The 17,142-nt window shown below is 46.4% G+C and overlaps 1 protein-coding gene across 1 annotated transcript in view; it reads right to left on the bottom strand.

Moving 5' to 3' along the window:
- The window catches only part of PSTPIP2 (proline-serine-threonine phosphatase interacting protein 2), a 57,064-nt gene that overhangs the window by 24,114 nt on the left and 15,808 nt on the right, over window positions 1–17,142 (bottom strand). Inside the window, exons 3-5 of the mRNA XM_030887294.2 lie at window positions 15,117–15,194; window positions 9,724–9,758; window positions 3,877–3,983 (exon numbers count right to left, since the gene is read on the bottom strand). Coding sequence (XP_030743154.2) covers window positions 3,877–3,983; window positions 9,724–9,758; window positions 15,117–15,194 — 220 coding nt within the window. The remainder of the gene's footprint in view (window positions 1–3,876; window positions 3,984–9,723; window positions 9,759–15,116; window positions 15,195–17,142) is intronic.

Below are 17,142 nucleotides of genomic sequence, written 5' to 3' on the forward strand. Positions count from 1 at the left end.
ACGGGACTTTCCTGCTGTGAACAGGCAGGCAGCGGGCATCTGGGCGAGAACGATGACTGAGCACGTCTCAGTGTGTGTGTCGCTTCACAGCGCAGGGTGTTCTTTCAGCAGTCTGGGTTGGATCTCTGTCCTTTGTGAACGGGAAGTTTCAGAGGGCTTGCAAAATTAATAAAACTCTCCCTGAAATGACGAGGGAAGGTTACCGAGGGTTCTTGAAACCATGAGGAAATAGGCCTCCTTCCCTCTTAAGGGAAGTCACGTGTGCACAGGCACCATCTGGTGGTCTGAGGGTCCGTGCTTTTGAAGTATTTGCAATTCTCCCAGAGAGGTGGGCAGGGTTGGCGGTGTCACCAAAAAAGGTTTGACTCTGTCATGGGCACAAGATACATGGCTAGGGTTTGCCTGGAGCCACGGAGGAAGAAGGAGAATCAGGGATCATCAGAGGAAATGGAACGTGTCGCTAATTGCATCCATGAACAATGAATGGTCTCCTTTGAGGTGAGACCAGAACTGGATGGTGCCTAGCTACCACTGCTCAACATTTTGATCAAAGAGTCTGGAGCCAAGTTGGGGATAGAATGAAGAACCAAACCAAAAAAAATGGACTCACCACCATCAGGTCAACACCAACTCACACTGACCCATAGGACAGAGTAGACTGGCCCTGAGAGTTTCCTCCGTAAACTGTTTACAGCAGTGGAAAGCCCTATCTTTCTCCTGCAGAGTGGCTGGTGGTTTTGAACTGCTGACTTTGTGGACCACACCCTAATTGGTAACCACTATGTCACCAGAGCTCCTTGAATGAAGAACAAAATGTCAGCATGTCATGGAATCCATACGTCCTAGAACCATGGAGACTGGACCAACCACCCGCTCCCAATGCTGTTGCCCTGAAATAGGCTTTGAACCTGAAACTTTAAACTGAAAAGATCCCCCGAAGTCCTCCTAAAATCAAACAATAGTTCAGCTTCATTTGTAAAGAGTGTCTGCCTCAAGCACTGTGTTCTTGGAAATTCTAGCTGGATGGGATCCAAACCGCAATCACAGCTCAAAAGTTTAGATAGGAACCTTGAGGGCCAGTTCAGTTTGTGCTGATGCAGAGGAACGGCCCAAGGGAGAGGAGATGAGAATGGTTGCCCAACTGGAAGAAAGCCACCCACGTCACAGATTTGTACGTGTAGAAACTGCTGAACGGCTGCATGTTGTGCTGAGTATATTCTCGACAACAACAAATGAGAGAGCATAGATTTTTCTTAAGAGCGGGATCAGGCGACCCTTTAAACCTGATATGGGAACCTTAAGCATGTACATGATATGCTGCTACATAAAGGTTCAACTCTCCCTTCATCACCCATGCCTCCAGGAAGCAGGAAGAGCTGACGAAGACCATCTCATGGAAAGACAGTAGATGTAAGGCTCTGGAGATATGGCTGCCCACCCCAGGTGCCAAGTAGCCACCAAGGAAACCGGGACTAGACCCCGACTTAGACCCAAAGACAAAGATGCTGACTCGGTCTTCCCTTTGCTGGATAACTACCCCAAGTGACAGCGAGGGGGCAGCATAAGCTAAACCCCTGGTGGCATAGTGGTTACAGGTTGGGCTGTTAACCATAAGGTCAGCAGTTTGAAACCACCAGTCGCTCTGTGGGGAAAAGATGGGCCTTTCTACTCCTGTAAAGAGCTATAGTTTGATAAATCCGCAGGGGCAGTTCTACTCCGTCTGCTAGGGTGTCTAAGAGTCGGAATAAGTTCAACAGCAGAGAGAAAATCAAGGTTCCAGAGGATCTCCAGAAAGGTGAAGAAAGGGCCCAGAGTCCACGCAGAGCTCTCCGACCCCTGAGAGGGGAGCCGTTGCACGACAAATACAAAGAGTTTGCTTCTTAGCATGAGCGCACATTTCACTCTCTGGAGACCAGGCTGAGAGATCCTGAAAGGGCCTTACTGGGCCAGGGATGCAACTAGGAACCCTGGTAATGTGATGGTTATGAGTTGGGCTGTTCACTGCAAAGTCAGCAGTTTGAGACCACCAGCTTCTCCTTGGGAGAAAGAAAAGGGTTTCTACTCCCATAAAGAGTGACAGCCTGGAAACCTACAGGGGCAGTTCTACTTATAAGTCACTATAACTCAGAAGCGACTCAACGGCAGTGAGTTTGAGCTTTTAGGAAGGAAATCGAAGGGATTCAGAAATGACAGCCCAGTCTAAGTAGCACTTTACTGTAAACCTGGACTTCTCCTCTTGATTCTTATAACTTCCCAAAAGTTTTCCAGAACTGCTCATTCTTGCTCACCCCTGTCTCTGGGCCAGAACAAAAAAACCACTCATCGAAAGGAGGCTGTAGAGGGAACCGATTACAAGGAACTATATGTGACCTCCTCCCTGGGGGACAGACAACCGAAAAGTGGGTGAAGGGAGACGTCGGACAGGGCAAGATATGACAAAATACCAATTTATAAACTATCAAGGGCTCATGAGGGAGGGGTGGTGGGGAGGGAGGGGAAAAATGAGGACCTAATGTCGGGGGTTTAAGTGGAGAGAAAATGTTTTGAGAATGATGTACAAATGTGCTTTACACAATTGGTGTGTGTATGGATTGCGATAACAGTTGTATGATCCCCTAATAAAATGTTTAAAAAAAAAAAGAAAGGAGGCTGTGGACACCTGCTTGAGAAAAGAAAAAGACTGGCATGCCCTGGGGCCTCAGTTTCCCCATTTGTAAAACAGGGTGGTCAGACTGCATTATGGTCTCCAGGACAGCATGAGTCTCCCCCATCTCTTCACTGCTTCCAGGTGGATGAATGAGCTCTGGGAGCCACCCGCTCAAAGGCAAAGGGCCAGAGTTTGAATGATGGCAGCAGGTCTTTTTTTAAATTTTTTTTTAATCATTTTATTGGGAACTCGTAAAACTCTTATCACAATCCATTCATACATCCATTGTGTCAAGCACATTTGTACATATGTTGCCATCATTGTTTTCAAAGCATTTTCTTTCTACTTGAGCCCTTGTTATCAGCTCTTCATTTTTTTTTTTCTCTTTTTAAACATTTTATTAGGGGCTCATACAACTGTTATCCCAATCCATACACACATCAATTGTGTAAAGCGCATTTGTACATCGTTTCTCAAAACATTTTCTCTCCATTTAAACCCCCGACATTAGGTCCTCATTTTTCCCCTCCCTCCCCGCTCCCCCCTCCCGCATGAGCCCTTGATAGTTTATAAATGGGTATTTTGTCATATCTTGCCCTGTCCGACGTCTCCCTTCATCCACTTTTCGGTTGTCTGTCCCCCAGGGAAGAGGTCACACATAGTTCCATGTAATCGGTTCCCTCTTTCCTACCCATTCTCCCTTTACCCTCCCTGTTTTGCCACTCACACCACTGGTCCTATAGGGCTCATCCATCCTGGATTCCCTGTATTTTCAGTTCCTATCTGTACCAGTGTACCTCCTCTGGTCTAGCCAGTCTTGCAAGATAGAATTCGAGTCATGGTAGTGGGAGCGGGGAGGAAACCTTTAGGAACTAGAGGAAGGTTGTATTTCTCATCATTGTTATATCGCACCCTGACTGGCTCATCTCCTCCCCGAGACCCCTCTGCAAGGGGATCTCCAGTGGCCTACTAATGGGCAGCAGGTCTTAAAAGAAGAAAGTAGGTTGGTCGCCATAATCCAGCAAGAATGTGAAAAGGGTAAATGGTCCTGGGATGCAGAACGGGCACAAAGGCAAGGCTGCACAGTGCCCACTGGGGTTCCCAAGAAGGAAAAGAAGAGCGAGAATGCTGCATGGAGATGGCAGGCAAGCCACAGCATTCGGAGAACAGACACGCCTGGGGTTTTCTGCAGGAGGAAAGGCAACCCCTTAACCACAGGCCAAGCCAACCTTTTTCCGCTGTAGCTTTTGCTTTTCCCTGAATTCTTCCATTTTCCTGGCCTCTTCTCTCAGAGTCTGTGCGAGCTGAATGTGACATTGTGCCACGTTGTCAACTTCTGCAAAAAAGGAAAAAAGTGTCAAGAGGATGAGCGAGGTCTATATCCATCTGCCTTAAAGTATACAAGACTGTGTCAAGCTGCCTGGTGCCGTTAATATCACTCATTATCACTTCATAAGCCCCTCCGTGCGCCCAGGTCTCGTGGACTTGTTTTAATGGTCTTCAACTTCAACCTGGACTGACAGATGAGCAATTGATGGTCTGTTCCCATCAGCCCCTGGCCGGACTTTATCTGCTAATATTGAGCTTCTCCATCATCTCTTCCCCCTGAGGTAGTCACTTTGATGTCTGTGTGCTCCATCTGGAGAAGCCCACATGTACAGTCGGATATTACTTTGAAGACAAAGTTGCCCCCTGACTCACGTCATGGTATTTTCAGTCGCCTTATATGCACGTGAAAGTTGGACATTGAATACGGAAGCTCAAAGAAGAACAAATGAATCTGAATTATGGTGCTGGCGAAGAACGTTGACAGTACCATGAACTACCAAGAAAAAAATCTGTCTTGGAAGAAGTACACCCAGAAGGCTCCTTTAAGGCAAGGGTGGTGAGCCTTCGTCTCCGGTACTTGGGACACGTTGTCAGGAAAGAACAGTTCCTGGGAAGGACGTCATGCCTGGGAAAGCAGTGTGGCCGTGAAAAAGAGGAAGGCCATTGACAAGATGGATCGACAACAATTGGATCAATAGATGCAAAGGCACTTAACAGGGGAGGTTGGCAGGAAATGGGGTGCTAACAATGGGCACAAGGCCGAAGCAGTGTGATTGAACTGTTGAGATGTTCTGATATGTGAATTGTATGTTGGTGAGATTATTTTAGAAAATCAACAAACTAATTTTGAAAAGGTGGATTGACACTGGTTGCATCGAGGGACTCAAACCTAGAACAGCAGTGCGGAGGGCAGCCCAGGACCGGGCAGTGTTTTGGTCTCCTGCGCATGGGTCCCTATAGACTGGAACTGACTCTACAGCACCTGAGAAAAACAATGCCCCCGGGAGCCTTGGTGGCATAATAATTACTCTTTGGCTGCTGAGTTAGTTAATTGTGCCAGCCTGGCCGATAATCACATGTGGGTCTGGTTGAAAGGCGGAGGGAGAAATGGGTGGTGAAGCCTCGCCTTTCTAGTTCTCGGGTCTCTTGTTTTGTGATGGTTGCACCGGGTGCAGCTGCCTTAGCAGTTCCCTGCTTCAGCTCGCAAGATTGACTTCCTACAAGACATCCCCAAGGAGAAGCCACATGGATCTATCCCGATGCAGCCCTGGGTGCTGGAGCAGCCGTGTGGAGACCCCTGCTAGTGCTGAGATGCTTGTTCATTCACTGACTCAGCTTTCCTCCTGCAGTCGGCATCATTGCCTCTGTTTTGTGAGGTGGAGGACTTTGTGGACTGGTGTTGGGTTAATGGGTTAATGTTGGACTTGTGGGCTTGGGCAGCATTGGGTTGGGATGTTTTCGTGATGCACCTTTTCTTTACATAAAACTCTCTTATATATGAGTTGCTGTGGATTTGTTTCTCCAATGTACCTAGACTAATACAGCTGCTAACCTCAAGGTCAGCAGTTCAAAACCACTAGCTAGCCACTTTGTGGGGAAAAGAAGCTTTCTACTTCCATAAAGAGTTACAGTCTCAAAAGCCCAGAGGGACAGGTCTACCCTGTTCTCGAGGGTCACTCTGGGTTGGAATTGACTTGATGACAGTGTGCTTCTGCGTTCATGCACCTGAATGGCCATGGCCATCAATACCAAGGTGAGAAAAGCTTTAGCTTCGCACCCAACAACATATACATATTCCTTTCAGCTTTGAAAAAATGTAAGGCACAGCTATTCTTGGTATTGACCAGTCCGAGGAATCAGTACTGTTGAAGGGAAGGTGGGTGTTATCAGTGCATTGCTGAAGGACATTTAGGAGCACAAATTAGCATTTTAGATGTAAGGGGAGGAGGCAGATCGGTAAGAACTGCAATAGAAAGACACTAGTAATAAGTTGTTAAGTACAGCAATCCCCTTTGAGGAGCAATATGTATAGGATGAACTTATTTATGTACAAAACACTCACATCTCTGTGTATATGCTTTCTTTTTTCCAGGGGTGGGGCGGTTGCACGCCCACACACACAACAGAGAAATATAAAGCAAATGGAAGGGGATTTAGGCTGAAATGGACTTAATTACATAGGTTCCCAGACTTATTAGCCTAAAGAACCTTTTCCGGTGGGGGGTGGAGGATGGAGGGACACTCAGGGCCTCCCTGGCAATTCAAAACTTTTGTTCATAACACAGGATGATGTGTAGGTGAATCTTATAAAAACCCTTAGCACAGAAATATCAAGTATTCTGGACAACAGAAGCCCTAGAGACAATTTCTGAATAACAGGCTTAGGAAATAGTAGAATAGGACAGGACCCTTCCTGTCGAAGACCAAAGTCCTAAGGAAGCTGGCCCAGTGCCAGGGCCTCGCCCTAATTTCTGAACTCCCAATTACCATGATATTAGAGCCATCAAAACTAGACTAAAATCTGATGTCCAAATTCCAAGTTACATGTATGACCAAAGGTTAGAATCAAAAGCAGAAATGAAGGAAGAATGGATGACTCGTGTCTTCCATTTTGACCTTCCAGTTACAATACCAAATCAATAATTAGCTCTCTAGCAAAAGCACAGAGGGCTACCTTGGGATAAAATGAATTCCCTTTCAATATGGTGCAGAGAAGTTGAACTTCACCCCAGTAGAGTTGGAGCATGACAACTCAATTTGACAATGTATTTCCAAAGACTTTCTAGTCTGCTTCTGAATCAGCCTTGGCCATTTCTCAAGTAGCATAATAAGCTAGCACGCCCCATTCAAAATAAGAAACTAAGCTGCGGTGATCCAGGTCATGTGCTATCAACAGCCAGGACTTTAGACTCGCGTCTTTTCAAGGTGCACAACATCCTTAATAGACCACATCAGAAGGCTCCAATTTGGAAACTCTACTGAGCAAATTGGAGTTTACCTTAAACTCACCGATAGCAGATTTAAGGAACTGAAACCATCCTTGGACTTAAGGCTGAAATGCCCTGGGTGTGAAAAGAAGCAGATGAGTGAGTGCTATGGGAGGATAAGGATTGGACTTTGGCTTGGACCTCTTGCTGTGAGCGTGTCCGATGAACGGCAGCTTGGGACTACCACACGTGTGTCCTTTGCATGCTCTTTCTTTTTGTGACATGTCTTAGTCTAGTAGGCAAGGTTCTGCTTTGTGAATGAGCGTTATGGGAAGTTTTGCCCTATCTCTACGCCTCATTGTTTCCATAAATAGTGTCCAGTCACTTGAGTCATTCATCTGTACAGGACAACAATCGATGTAGTTTCATCTTAAAAGTTTCCCTATACATGAATATTTTCCTTTAAAAATATTCCAGTATTTGAAATTCTATAACATTAATGATATCAATAGAATAACCATACGCCCCAAGGGGATGATTTACAATGTTCCCCAGCAAAAGGATAATGATGGCTCTAAAGTGGACCAGGAACCTATATGAACCACAGATATATGAATGGGTTTTGTGGTTCAAGTAAATACTGTCATCTACGTGATCGCTCTCCCAACCGTCGTCGCTGGCCACTCTGCCACAGGCTGTTTCTGCAGGACCGTCTGCTGGGCGGTGTGGCAGATTCTCATCACAGCTCTGCCACTTCCCGACTCTCCTCAACTACCAGACGGTGACACCGCGCACAGTAGACAAGCCGAGAAAGTGAACAACAGCACCAGGGGGGAAGGGACTCCTCAATGTGATCAGCCAGACGGACCGCAAAGGGTAGCGTTTCCCCCAAAACAAAGCTCCCCAGGCAGGAAGGGGCCAGGTAAGAAAGAAGAGCAATGGTGAAGGGGGAAGTCGGTAGAGTGCTGCGGCGCTGAGAGAATCGCAGCAAAACGGGTAAGAAGTGTTGAATGGAAAACAAATTTGCTCCGTACACTTACACCCAAACTACAAGGAAAAGTAAAACAATAAAAATGACACACAACAAGAGTTCTTTATGATGTGAATTCTAGTAAGAATCAAATGAAATCATGCGTCTGGAAAAATTAATTATGTGAAAATGTCTTATGTAACCTATGAGGTGTGATTATTCTTTTTATATTCTGGTAGTCTTGATAACTTGGTGCATAAGAATTTTTCATTTCTCTTTACATGCATTTTTAATGAAAATGTAGCAACTTCTGAAAAATTTAAGTAGCTGCTCAGTTAAAGGACAAAATAAATAAATAAAGGAAATTTTGAAGTCAAAAGGCTGTAAAAAGTCCAAGTTGTAAAAATCTAACATTGCTTCAATCCAACTCGCCTTGTCATTCTGAGCAAGCAAACATTAAAGCTACAATGTCCAAACTGAATACGAACAATGAATGTGGTAGTCCAGGAGAAATGGCTGGACGATCACAACACATGCCCAGTCCTGGCTCTGCAGGACGTCCTCTGGGAGGCGCCTGGACATAGCAACAGGGAGGGGGCGCTGAACCAAGGGCCCAAGTAGAGAAAATGTTTTGAGACTGATGATGGCAACATATGTACAAATGTGCTTGAATATGTACAAATGTGCTTGACACATGGTTGGATGGGTGGATTGTAATAAGAGCTGTATGAGGCCCCAATAAAATTATTTTTAAAAAAAAAGAAACGTGGGTTGAGAGACATGTCTGGTTGGGGCCAGTGGGAGTGTGAATAAGAACGTGGGTGATTATGTGTCTGAGCTGGAACTAAGCATTAAAGAGAGCATCGGATTACCCAGTAAGCAAGATAAGCACAGTCTTACTTGTGCTTACTTAATAATCTGTAGTGAACAATTTCACAGGGAGTTCAACATATCCCAAGTGAACCCGTGTTTACCCTGCTTATTGGGCAATTCCTCCTTGAATAAAGAGGTTCCTCTAAAGTAGTGGTTCTCACACGTGGGCCCTGCGTGCCAGTGGAATCCTCATTACTGGGAACTTGTGAATCAGGCATGTCTCAGTTCCATTCTCTTACACCAGAAACTCAGGTGAGGGGCCCACGGAGGTAGTGCCCCAGTGATCTCTGCTAATGACCAGGTGATCGTGAGGCGCATTCGCGTGAGGGGACCTTTGCTATGGGGAAGTCCACCAGTCACACAGCACAAAGGGCACAGGTAAAAGGCACGTTGGCTCATTGCAACTCTGCACAGTTCGTTGTTGCCTTAAACAGGCATCCTCAAACGACAACCAGCAGGCCACATGCGGCCCACCAAGGACATTTATCCGGCCCGCCAGGTATTTTTGCCCTGTTTGGTTTTTTACTTCAAAATAAGATATGTGCAGTGTGCATAGGAATTTGTTCATATTTTTTTAAAACGATAGTCCAGCCCTCCAGTGGGTCTGAGGGACAGTGAACTGGCCCCCTGCTTAAAAAGTTTGAGGACCCCTGCCTTAGAAGCTGCCATCACCTTTTCCCTACTCAATCTGAGCATGCTATTCAAACTAAAACCCACCTTTAAAGATAGATACAGAGCTTGCCAAGGGCAGCAAATACACTTTGGAAATCACACGTTGAGAGCAGCGGGGAGGGAGAGGGGAAAATGAGGAGCTGATGCCAGGGGCTTCCGTGGAGAGCAAATGTTTTGAGAATGATGAGGCAGTGAATGTACAAATGTGCTTTATACAATTGATGTATGTATGGATTGTGATAAGAGTTGTATGAGCCCCCAATAAAATGATTTAAAGAAATAAAAATGAAAAAGAAATCACTTACGCTGCTTGAAGATGTCAAGGGCCCGCTTCAGAGTGCTAAAAAAAATAAAAATAAAAACAAGCACAGGTATCATTTCAGTTCTAGAAATTGTCTGCACAATCTTATTATAATGCCCTTGCCTCTTTCTCTCTGTACCCAAATCACTGCCATTGATTGGTTCTGACTCATAGTGACCCTATACGACATGGTGGAACAGCCCCGTGGTTTTCCAGTACTGTAACTCTTTCTCCATCAGAGATGCTGCTGGTTTCAAACTGCTGACCTTGAGATTAGCAGCCCAACATAGAACCACTATGCCACCAGGGCTCCTTCTGTGCACATCTTAACGTATCGCCTACAGACAGACTCATCTTTGCCAACTTGAAGCACAGCAAAAGATGGATACTTTGACGTCTAGTGTTCCCTATTTTACATGGTCAATTCTGGCCATTAGAGATGCAAATACACGGTAATGAGGAAAGGGATTGAACCCTAGCTCCTGATCACTCCCTCTTCATTCGTTCGGTCAGTGCGTGTTTACTGGATATGAGCTATGGGGCAAGCACGGTGCCCTATGTTGGAGACGCAGTGATGTACAGCAGATGTTGTCCCAATCCCCAGACGCTAAGGGAGGAAATGGACATTAAACCAACTGTATGACTTTCCCATGCTGTGTAACAGCTACCACATTTATTACCTCCACGCTGCTCTGGGTCAAGAGTCTGGAGATGCTTGGCTGAGCTGTCCGCTTAGACTCTCACAAGACTGAAATCCAGGTGTGAGCCAGGCTCCCTGCTCGTGGGAGACTTGGCTGGGGAAGACGCTCCGGCAGGGCTCTCTCTCTGGCCGCTTTGGGACTGAGAGAGACCTGTCAGCTGGAAGCCGCGCTCAGCTTCTAGAAGCTGCCTTCTCAGGCTTTCCCAGCATGGCCTTGTTCTTCCTCAAGCCACTGAGGCACATCTCTACAACAAGTCAGCCAGGGAGATAGGAGTTTCATCTAATGGAGTCATGAGGATAACATCGCATTGCCATCTGAGGGGGGTTTCATAAAATTCATGGGAAAATGGAATTAAAAGATAACGGAATTTTTCCATGAACTTTTTGAAGTGCCCTTGTATGGCAGGCCTGGAAGACCAGGACTCATTTTTCATACTGTCTCTCAGGAGATCTCGTTCACTCCCTGATAATCAACTGCCGTTACCCGTGGTTTTAACCCCAGCCTACAATTCCTGAAGGAGACCCTCCTGAGCCCGACCGTGGGAATTTTCCTGCTCCCTGCAGTCTACATGGAGACTGATCTCTCTGGGCTCACTCCAGCCGCTCCAGCGGAGACTTCCTAAATGCATGGTCCCCTCAGCAGAGCAGCAGGGGATCATGGATTACGTTGGGTACGTACGCCTCTATCGTCATTCTGCTCTTTTTGTTTTCAAAGTAAAACCAATCGTAATTTTCAAACGGTCCCTTCTTTCAGCTACCGCACTTTTAGCACCTTGTCTATTTATCCCCCCAACAGAAGACAGGTCTTTCTCCCCTGCCTTTTCTTCTCCTCTCCTGCTTCTTTTATAGTAACTTATGGGGGGTTACATTTCAGATCGTTAACTTTGTACTCCACAGTCTAACCTACTGATCAAACCCCTCATCGGCTCCCTGCTCTCCGGCTCCATCACTTCCCCTCTATCTCCTGTGGACCCCTCCTCTACTTCACCCTCGTCCACACCTTCAGCTGTCTAGCCCCCAGCTTTACCCTCCTCTTGCCCTCCCCCATCTCCCTGCCTGTTCTTACACAAACAACCCCACCAATGCCTACAAACACATCAGAAAAACAAAAATGTACGATCTCTGCCTACTCTGTCTGGTTTTATGATACAATTCCAAGGGGGCACAAACATACTAGAAAAGTATTCGGAGCCAAAAAAGGTACCAATGGTTTGGGACAGTCGCTGGCAAACTGGGGTTCTCAACCCATGGGTGGCTCTTCCTGTGCATACACATGGTCTGAAGTAAAATCGAAAATGAAAGTAAAACGATCATAGTCTAATTTATCACATTTTAAAAGAGTATTATTCAGATAATGGTGATTTTATTTGTTTGTAAAAATAGATTTGTGGCTCTCAAATAATTTTTTAATTGTTGTGAGTGCCAGGATTGGCTTTTCCATCTCAGAAATTTGCCGACCATGGTGCAGAAGAATGAATGAGGTTCATTGAACACTGAACTTATTGCTGGAGTTACTGAATTATTGAAAAAGAAATATGGATATGGAAATAGGTGCAATTTAATGTATACCCCCACAGTGAGTTATGAGGTCCAAAAACCAGCCCTTGTGATAAATGTCTATTTAGGGTCTAAAATCAATATTAACACATGTTTTAAAAATTTGTCCACTGGTTTGGTGGGCGGAGGGGTAATGCAGAACAGAATTTCAAATTCTCATAGAGCTAGACTTTCTGGAGCCATTGAGGATGGAGGAACCTGAAACTATTACCATGAAGAACTCTAAATCTTAAACCAAAAATATCCCCTGAAGTCATTTTGAAACTAAACAACAGGTTAGTTTAACTTGGTGGGGGTTGAGGGAGGGAGCTGCTTTGAACATTTTGTATTTTTAAGAACTAATTTCCTTAGAACTGTGGCTTTCCCCTTTTAATTACAACCCACAGTTTCATAAACAAAAATGTATACATTTACATCTTGATCCTATGTGTATCTATAAACATATAAGGGAGTCCTGGGGGTGGTGTGGGTTAGGTGATGGGTTGCTAGATGCAAGGTTGGAAGTTCAATTCCTCCACCCACTCAGCAGAAGGACGAGGGCGTCTGCTCCCATAGGATGTGCAGTTTCTTGAAATCCTAGCTGTGGCCGCCATGCGACAGAATCAACTTGCCTCGTGGCAGTGGGTTTGGGTTTGGCGTTTATCGGCATGGGCTCACATTGACGAGAGGAACTCGAGCAATTAGGGGGAAGTGAGTTGGTGTTGATGAGGAAGGAAGAGGTCAAAGAGGAGGATGAGCCTGTTTGCCCAACTCGGAGTAAAAGCAGTGCTTATGAAGCGTCCGTGTAGAGACTGCTCCATTGGGATTATGTTTCGCTGTGTATGTTTGCAACAACAATGAAAGTTCATTAAAAAGTCACCTGACCCTGGAAGGGACTCGGAACAGTGGCAGCCCCCTGGCAATGACCCGTGCTAGAGCTGAGTGCCCTCTAGGTCACCTCCTTTCCTTGGCAACTTCCCTGCTGTGAGAAGCCCAGGCAGTCATGCATAGACCGGCCGGCATAGATGGTCTAGTGCCCACCCCAGCTGAGCCCAGCCTTGGAGTCCTCCAGCCCAAGCTCCGATGGACCTGTCCCAGAAGCTTTCAGGAGTGTTCCCCTGCCAGCATGGAGTCCTCCCAGCAGAGACAAGAAATCCTCCAACGCGTCCTGTCCAGGTCCCTGTCCCCACAGTTTCCATTGGAAACTGCTGGCATGTGGAACCATCGACTGAGCCAAAAAGGCCATCTATAAACCTTGCTGGCTCTCACTGTGAAATAAAGCAGTCATAAAATCCATTCTTAGGACAATTGGGTATGCGCTTCTAGGCGTGGGATTATAGGAGCTCACATTTTTCACTTTTGTGTATGTTCGAACATTTTCATAAACTATTTAAATATTTCCACACACACAAAATGATGCTCGGCGCATATGGCAAATATAAATAATTGTTCGATTGTTAAAATGTGCCAGCGTCAGCCTTTTTTGTGGTTCTGTGTCGATTGTCCTCTTTCCTTTTAATTGCCAAAATAAAATAAAACATAACCAGTAAGCAAACCCTCCCTGAAGGAATAAGTTCTAGCTGAGCGTATCAAGGACTTTTCTCTTCTGCTTTCCTCCTTCTCCAGATCCAGCGCCTTTGTTTGCCATCTGGGATGAGAGGGAGGGAGGGAGGGAGGGAGGGGGAGAGGGAGAGGCACATCCTCAGCCCCATCAGGATGCTTGGAGGGACACGCTGCAGGGCAGCGCTGCAGTGGTCTGCCGCTCAGCCAAAAGTGTGCTCACAGCTAAATAACTAGGTCTGCAGAGCAAGGATTCCGAACTCCTCCTCCCGCCCCCCTTGGCATGCTTACTTTGGAGAAAGACTCCAGAGACTCCCATCGGAACAGGGCCAGTTACAGAATGAGCAGGGCCTGGAGCCGCATAGGCACAATGGTTGAGCACTGACTGAGTGGTCCACAACTGGAGCCCAGCAGCCTCACCATGGGAGAAAGAGGTGGCCATCCGCTCCCATAAAGATTTGCAATCCCAAACTCTCCGGCGCCAGTTGATCCCAGCTCCCGGTGACCCCTTGGGCAGAGTAGAACTGCCGTGCTGGGTTTTCCCAGGGCTGTAACTCTTGACGGGAGCAGAAAGTCTCACCTTGCGGTTAGCAACCCAACATGTGAGCCCCTGCACGACCCAGGGCCCCTCACGGTTCCCAGTAGAGCATAGGAAAGGCTGTGGGGCACTTCCACTCTGTCCTAGCAGGTTGCGATGTGTTAGGATCAGCTCACGGCAGCGGGCTTTGTTTCGGTTTGGGGGTTTGCATTTGTTGACTTATTTGGGGTGCAAAATGAGAGCGCCAGGGCCCTTGTTGATAAATTATGTAGAATTGTGACTTGAGGAAGGCAGTGCTAAAGCAGAGGGGCACCCTTCTAATTGAATGACCGTCCATCTGCCCGGGGCGTCGGCCCTGCATAGAGCAGGATATTCCTAAGGAGGGGCCGGGCCCTGGCCTCCCAGCCTCCTCGGAGTCCTCAAGGAACAACCGAAGAGCGAATGACTGCCGTGGTGAAAGCTCACACCGGTGGAGAGAGCCACAGAATGGTGCGAAGACAGGCTCTCACCGTCATCACAAATAAGTCACGGTGGTGCCCTGGTGCTGTTGTGGTTACGTTGGGCTACAATCCACGTGTTGGTCAGCAGTTGGAAGGCACCAGCAGCTTTGCGGGGGGAACAGACTGGGCTTTCTACTCCCATAAACAGTGACAGTCCCGACATCCACAGGGAGTCACTCGGAGTGGGCATGGACCCAAGGGCAGTGAGTTTGGTTTGGGTCTGGGCGTGAGAACAAAAGCAACCCAACACACAACCAAAGTCACCTCCTTGACAGTTCTACTCTAAAATTATAAATACGATTCATCCTCCCTATGAATCAGCATGAATCGAAAAGGACCTCAAAGTAAGCATATGAATAGTAGACATGGCTTTAGCGTCCATGTGTAGCCTTCTTTCTGCTTGTCTCTATTTGTCATAACTTGATATAAGAAAAAAATTTTTTTCTTTTTCACCCAGCCCCTTGACTGCGTCCTACTGGCCAACTCTGACTGTGGAAATGTTGGGAGTCTCTGGGCCAGATGAGTGGACCTGGCGGGCGGTCAGGCAGAAATAGGGCACCTACTTGATCTCATATTGTCCACATGGCTTCTTCCTAGAGAGGTTGAGCAGGTCTTTGCCATATCTCTCTTCAATGGATGCCCTAAGAAGAAGAGAAGAGAGAGTGATGAGTTCTTCTCGGGGCTGATTCCGGCCCCTTTGTTTTGACTGCACTTTTGGCGGTACAGTCTCAGCTATAATGCCATTCTCCATGGCACGTCCTCTGATTTGCAAAAAACAAAAAGACCTTCATCGACACGACAAGGTGGGCTTCACCAGCTAGAAGTCTACTGCACGAACTCTACGAGAATAAGTAAAAGAGTATTGGTACTGGGGTTCCAGGTCATACCTACACGGGTTTCTTCCAAACAAAATGTGTCTCAATGTGTCTCCGTGTTCAATGGAGGGCTGCAGACAGGTTCGCTCAGTAATACACTTGTCTCGGTCTCATGAAGATGCCTTCAAAAAAGATCCAATTACAAGAGCAGCTTCTAAGTGGAGCTGCTGCGCCCGTTCAATTCAAGAGAGAGAAGTCAGCTGAGAAGGTTAGGGTGACTTGTGGTGGGTGGGGGGCTTCCAAGAGGTAATACTGATTGATTTTTGGTGAAGGACATACAATGATCATAGGGGGCTTGTATGAAGAAAATGTAACACTGCATTGGTGGGGAAAAGGCAGGAAAGTTGTGTTGGGGACTTCCCCCCTACCCCTCCCCATTATGACAATGTACCTGCTCATCCTTCCAGGGTGGAAAGGTTAGCCTATGAGAATTGTGTTGGGAATCCTTACTTCATCCACCCTAAAGCTCTGCTCTTGTCCTTTCTAACCTCCTTTTGTTCCGCAAACTCAAAGAACATTGAAAGGGAACATGTTTGGGGCCCTTCAAAGATTTCAAAACTGTCCCTTGGGTGTGGCCTGGATCACAGGGCACAGGGAAGGGTGAGCGACATGGAACCACTGAGGCACGGCCTTCAGCAGAGCCTGGATCTCTGTGGAGGATAGATTGAGAAACAATGGCTTCACGTGCTTAAATTTGTGCTTGATAAAGCCTTTATTATTTTGTTTAATAAAAGTATCTATGGTTCTGTAGCAATACTTTTAGAATTACCCTTGTACTTAGCTCTCTGCTTACCAATGGTCTGATTTTGCTTTGTTTTTTTCAGGCAAATTTTTCAAAACCATCATCCAAGAATTGAAAACAAGGAAGATGAAGCAAGAGATATTGCCATCGAAGAGCTATTTCCATCCCTGAGATCCAACCTTGCTCTCATCTTCTCTAAGCACACCCTTTCAGCTCAAAGACACATGCAAACCATGTATAGGAGAGTGGGAATATCAGACGTAACCTTGCAGTCGCCCCAGAGCAGCTGATTCTCACTCAGTGTTGCAATAGTCTAAAGCATTATATATTCCCCCGCCTCACGTTCTCTACCACCATATCTGCGCTTTGTCCCAACCCTGAGTTTATCTAGCCCAGGTGATTAGTTGTGGTTCTTTTTTCCCAGGTGATAAGTTTAAGGAACACAGTTAAGTGCTCAGTTGCTAAACAAAAGGCTGGCAGTTTGAAGCCACCAGCAGCTATACCAGAGAAAGGCCTGACGTTTGCTCCCATAAAGATTATAGCCTCAAGGAAATAGAGGAAAGAACTTGGAGGAAAAGGGCATTATAGAGGTATGCACATATAAATATAGGCATGTTCATATGTAAATATATATATATGATGATGGGGAAATAGATCTATGTGCATATATTTATAGGTTTAATGTTAAGGTTGCAGTGGACATTGGGCCTCTACTCAAGTACTCCCTCAATGCAAGAACACTTTGTTCTATTAAACTGGCATTCCATGATGCTCAACTTGCGGACACGATCGCTGAAGACAAAGCAGGTGCAGAAGCAAATGTGGTGAAGAAAGCTGATGGTGCCCAGCTATCAAAAGATATAGAGTCTGGGGTAAAGATAACGGCTTGAAGATAAACAAGCGGCCATCTAGCTGAGAAGCAACTAAGCCCACAAGGAAGAGGCACACCAGCCTGTGTGATCAGGAGGTGTC

This window comes from Echinops telfairi, unplaced genomic scaffold (assembly GCF_000313985.2).
Source record: "Echinops telfairi isolate 266 unplaced genomic scaffold, ASM31398v2 ScPeMD7_7400;HRSCAF=8409, whole genome shotgun sequence".
NCBI lineage: Eukaryota > Metazoa > Chordata > Mammalia > Afrosoricida > Tenrecidae > Echinops > Echinops telfairi.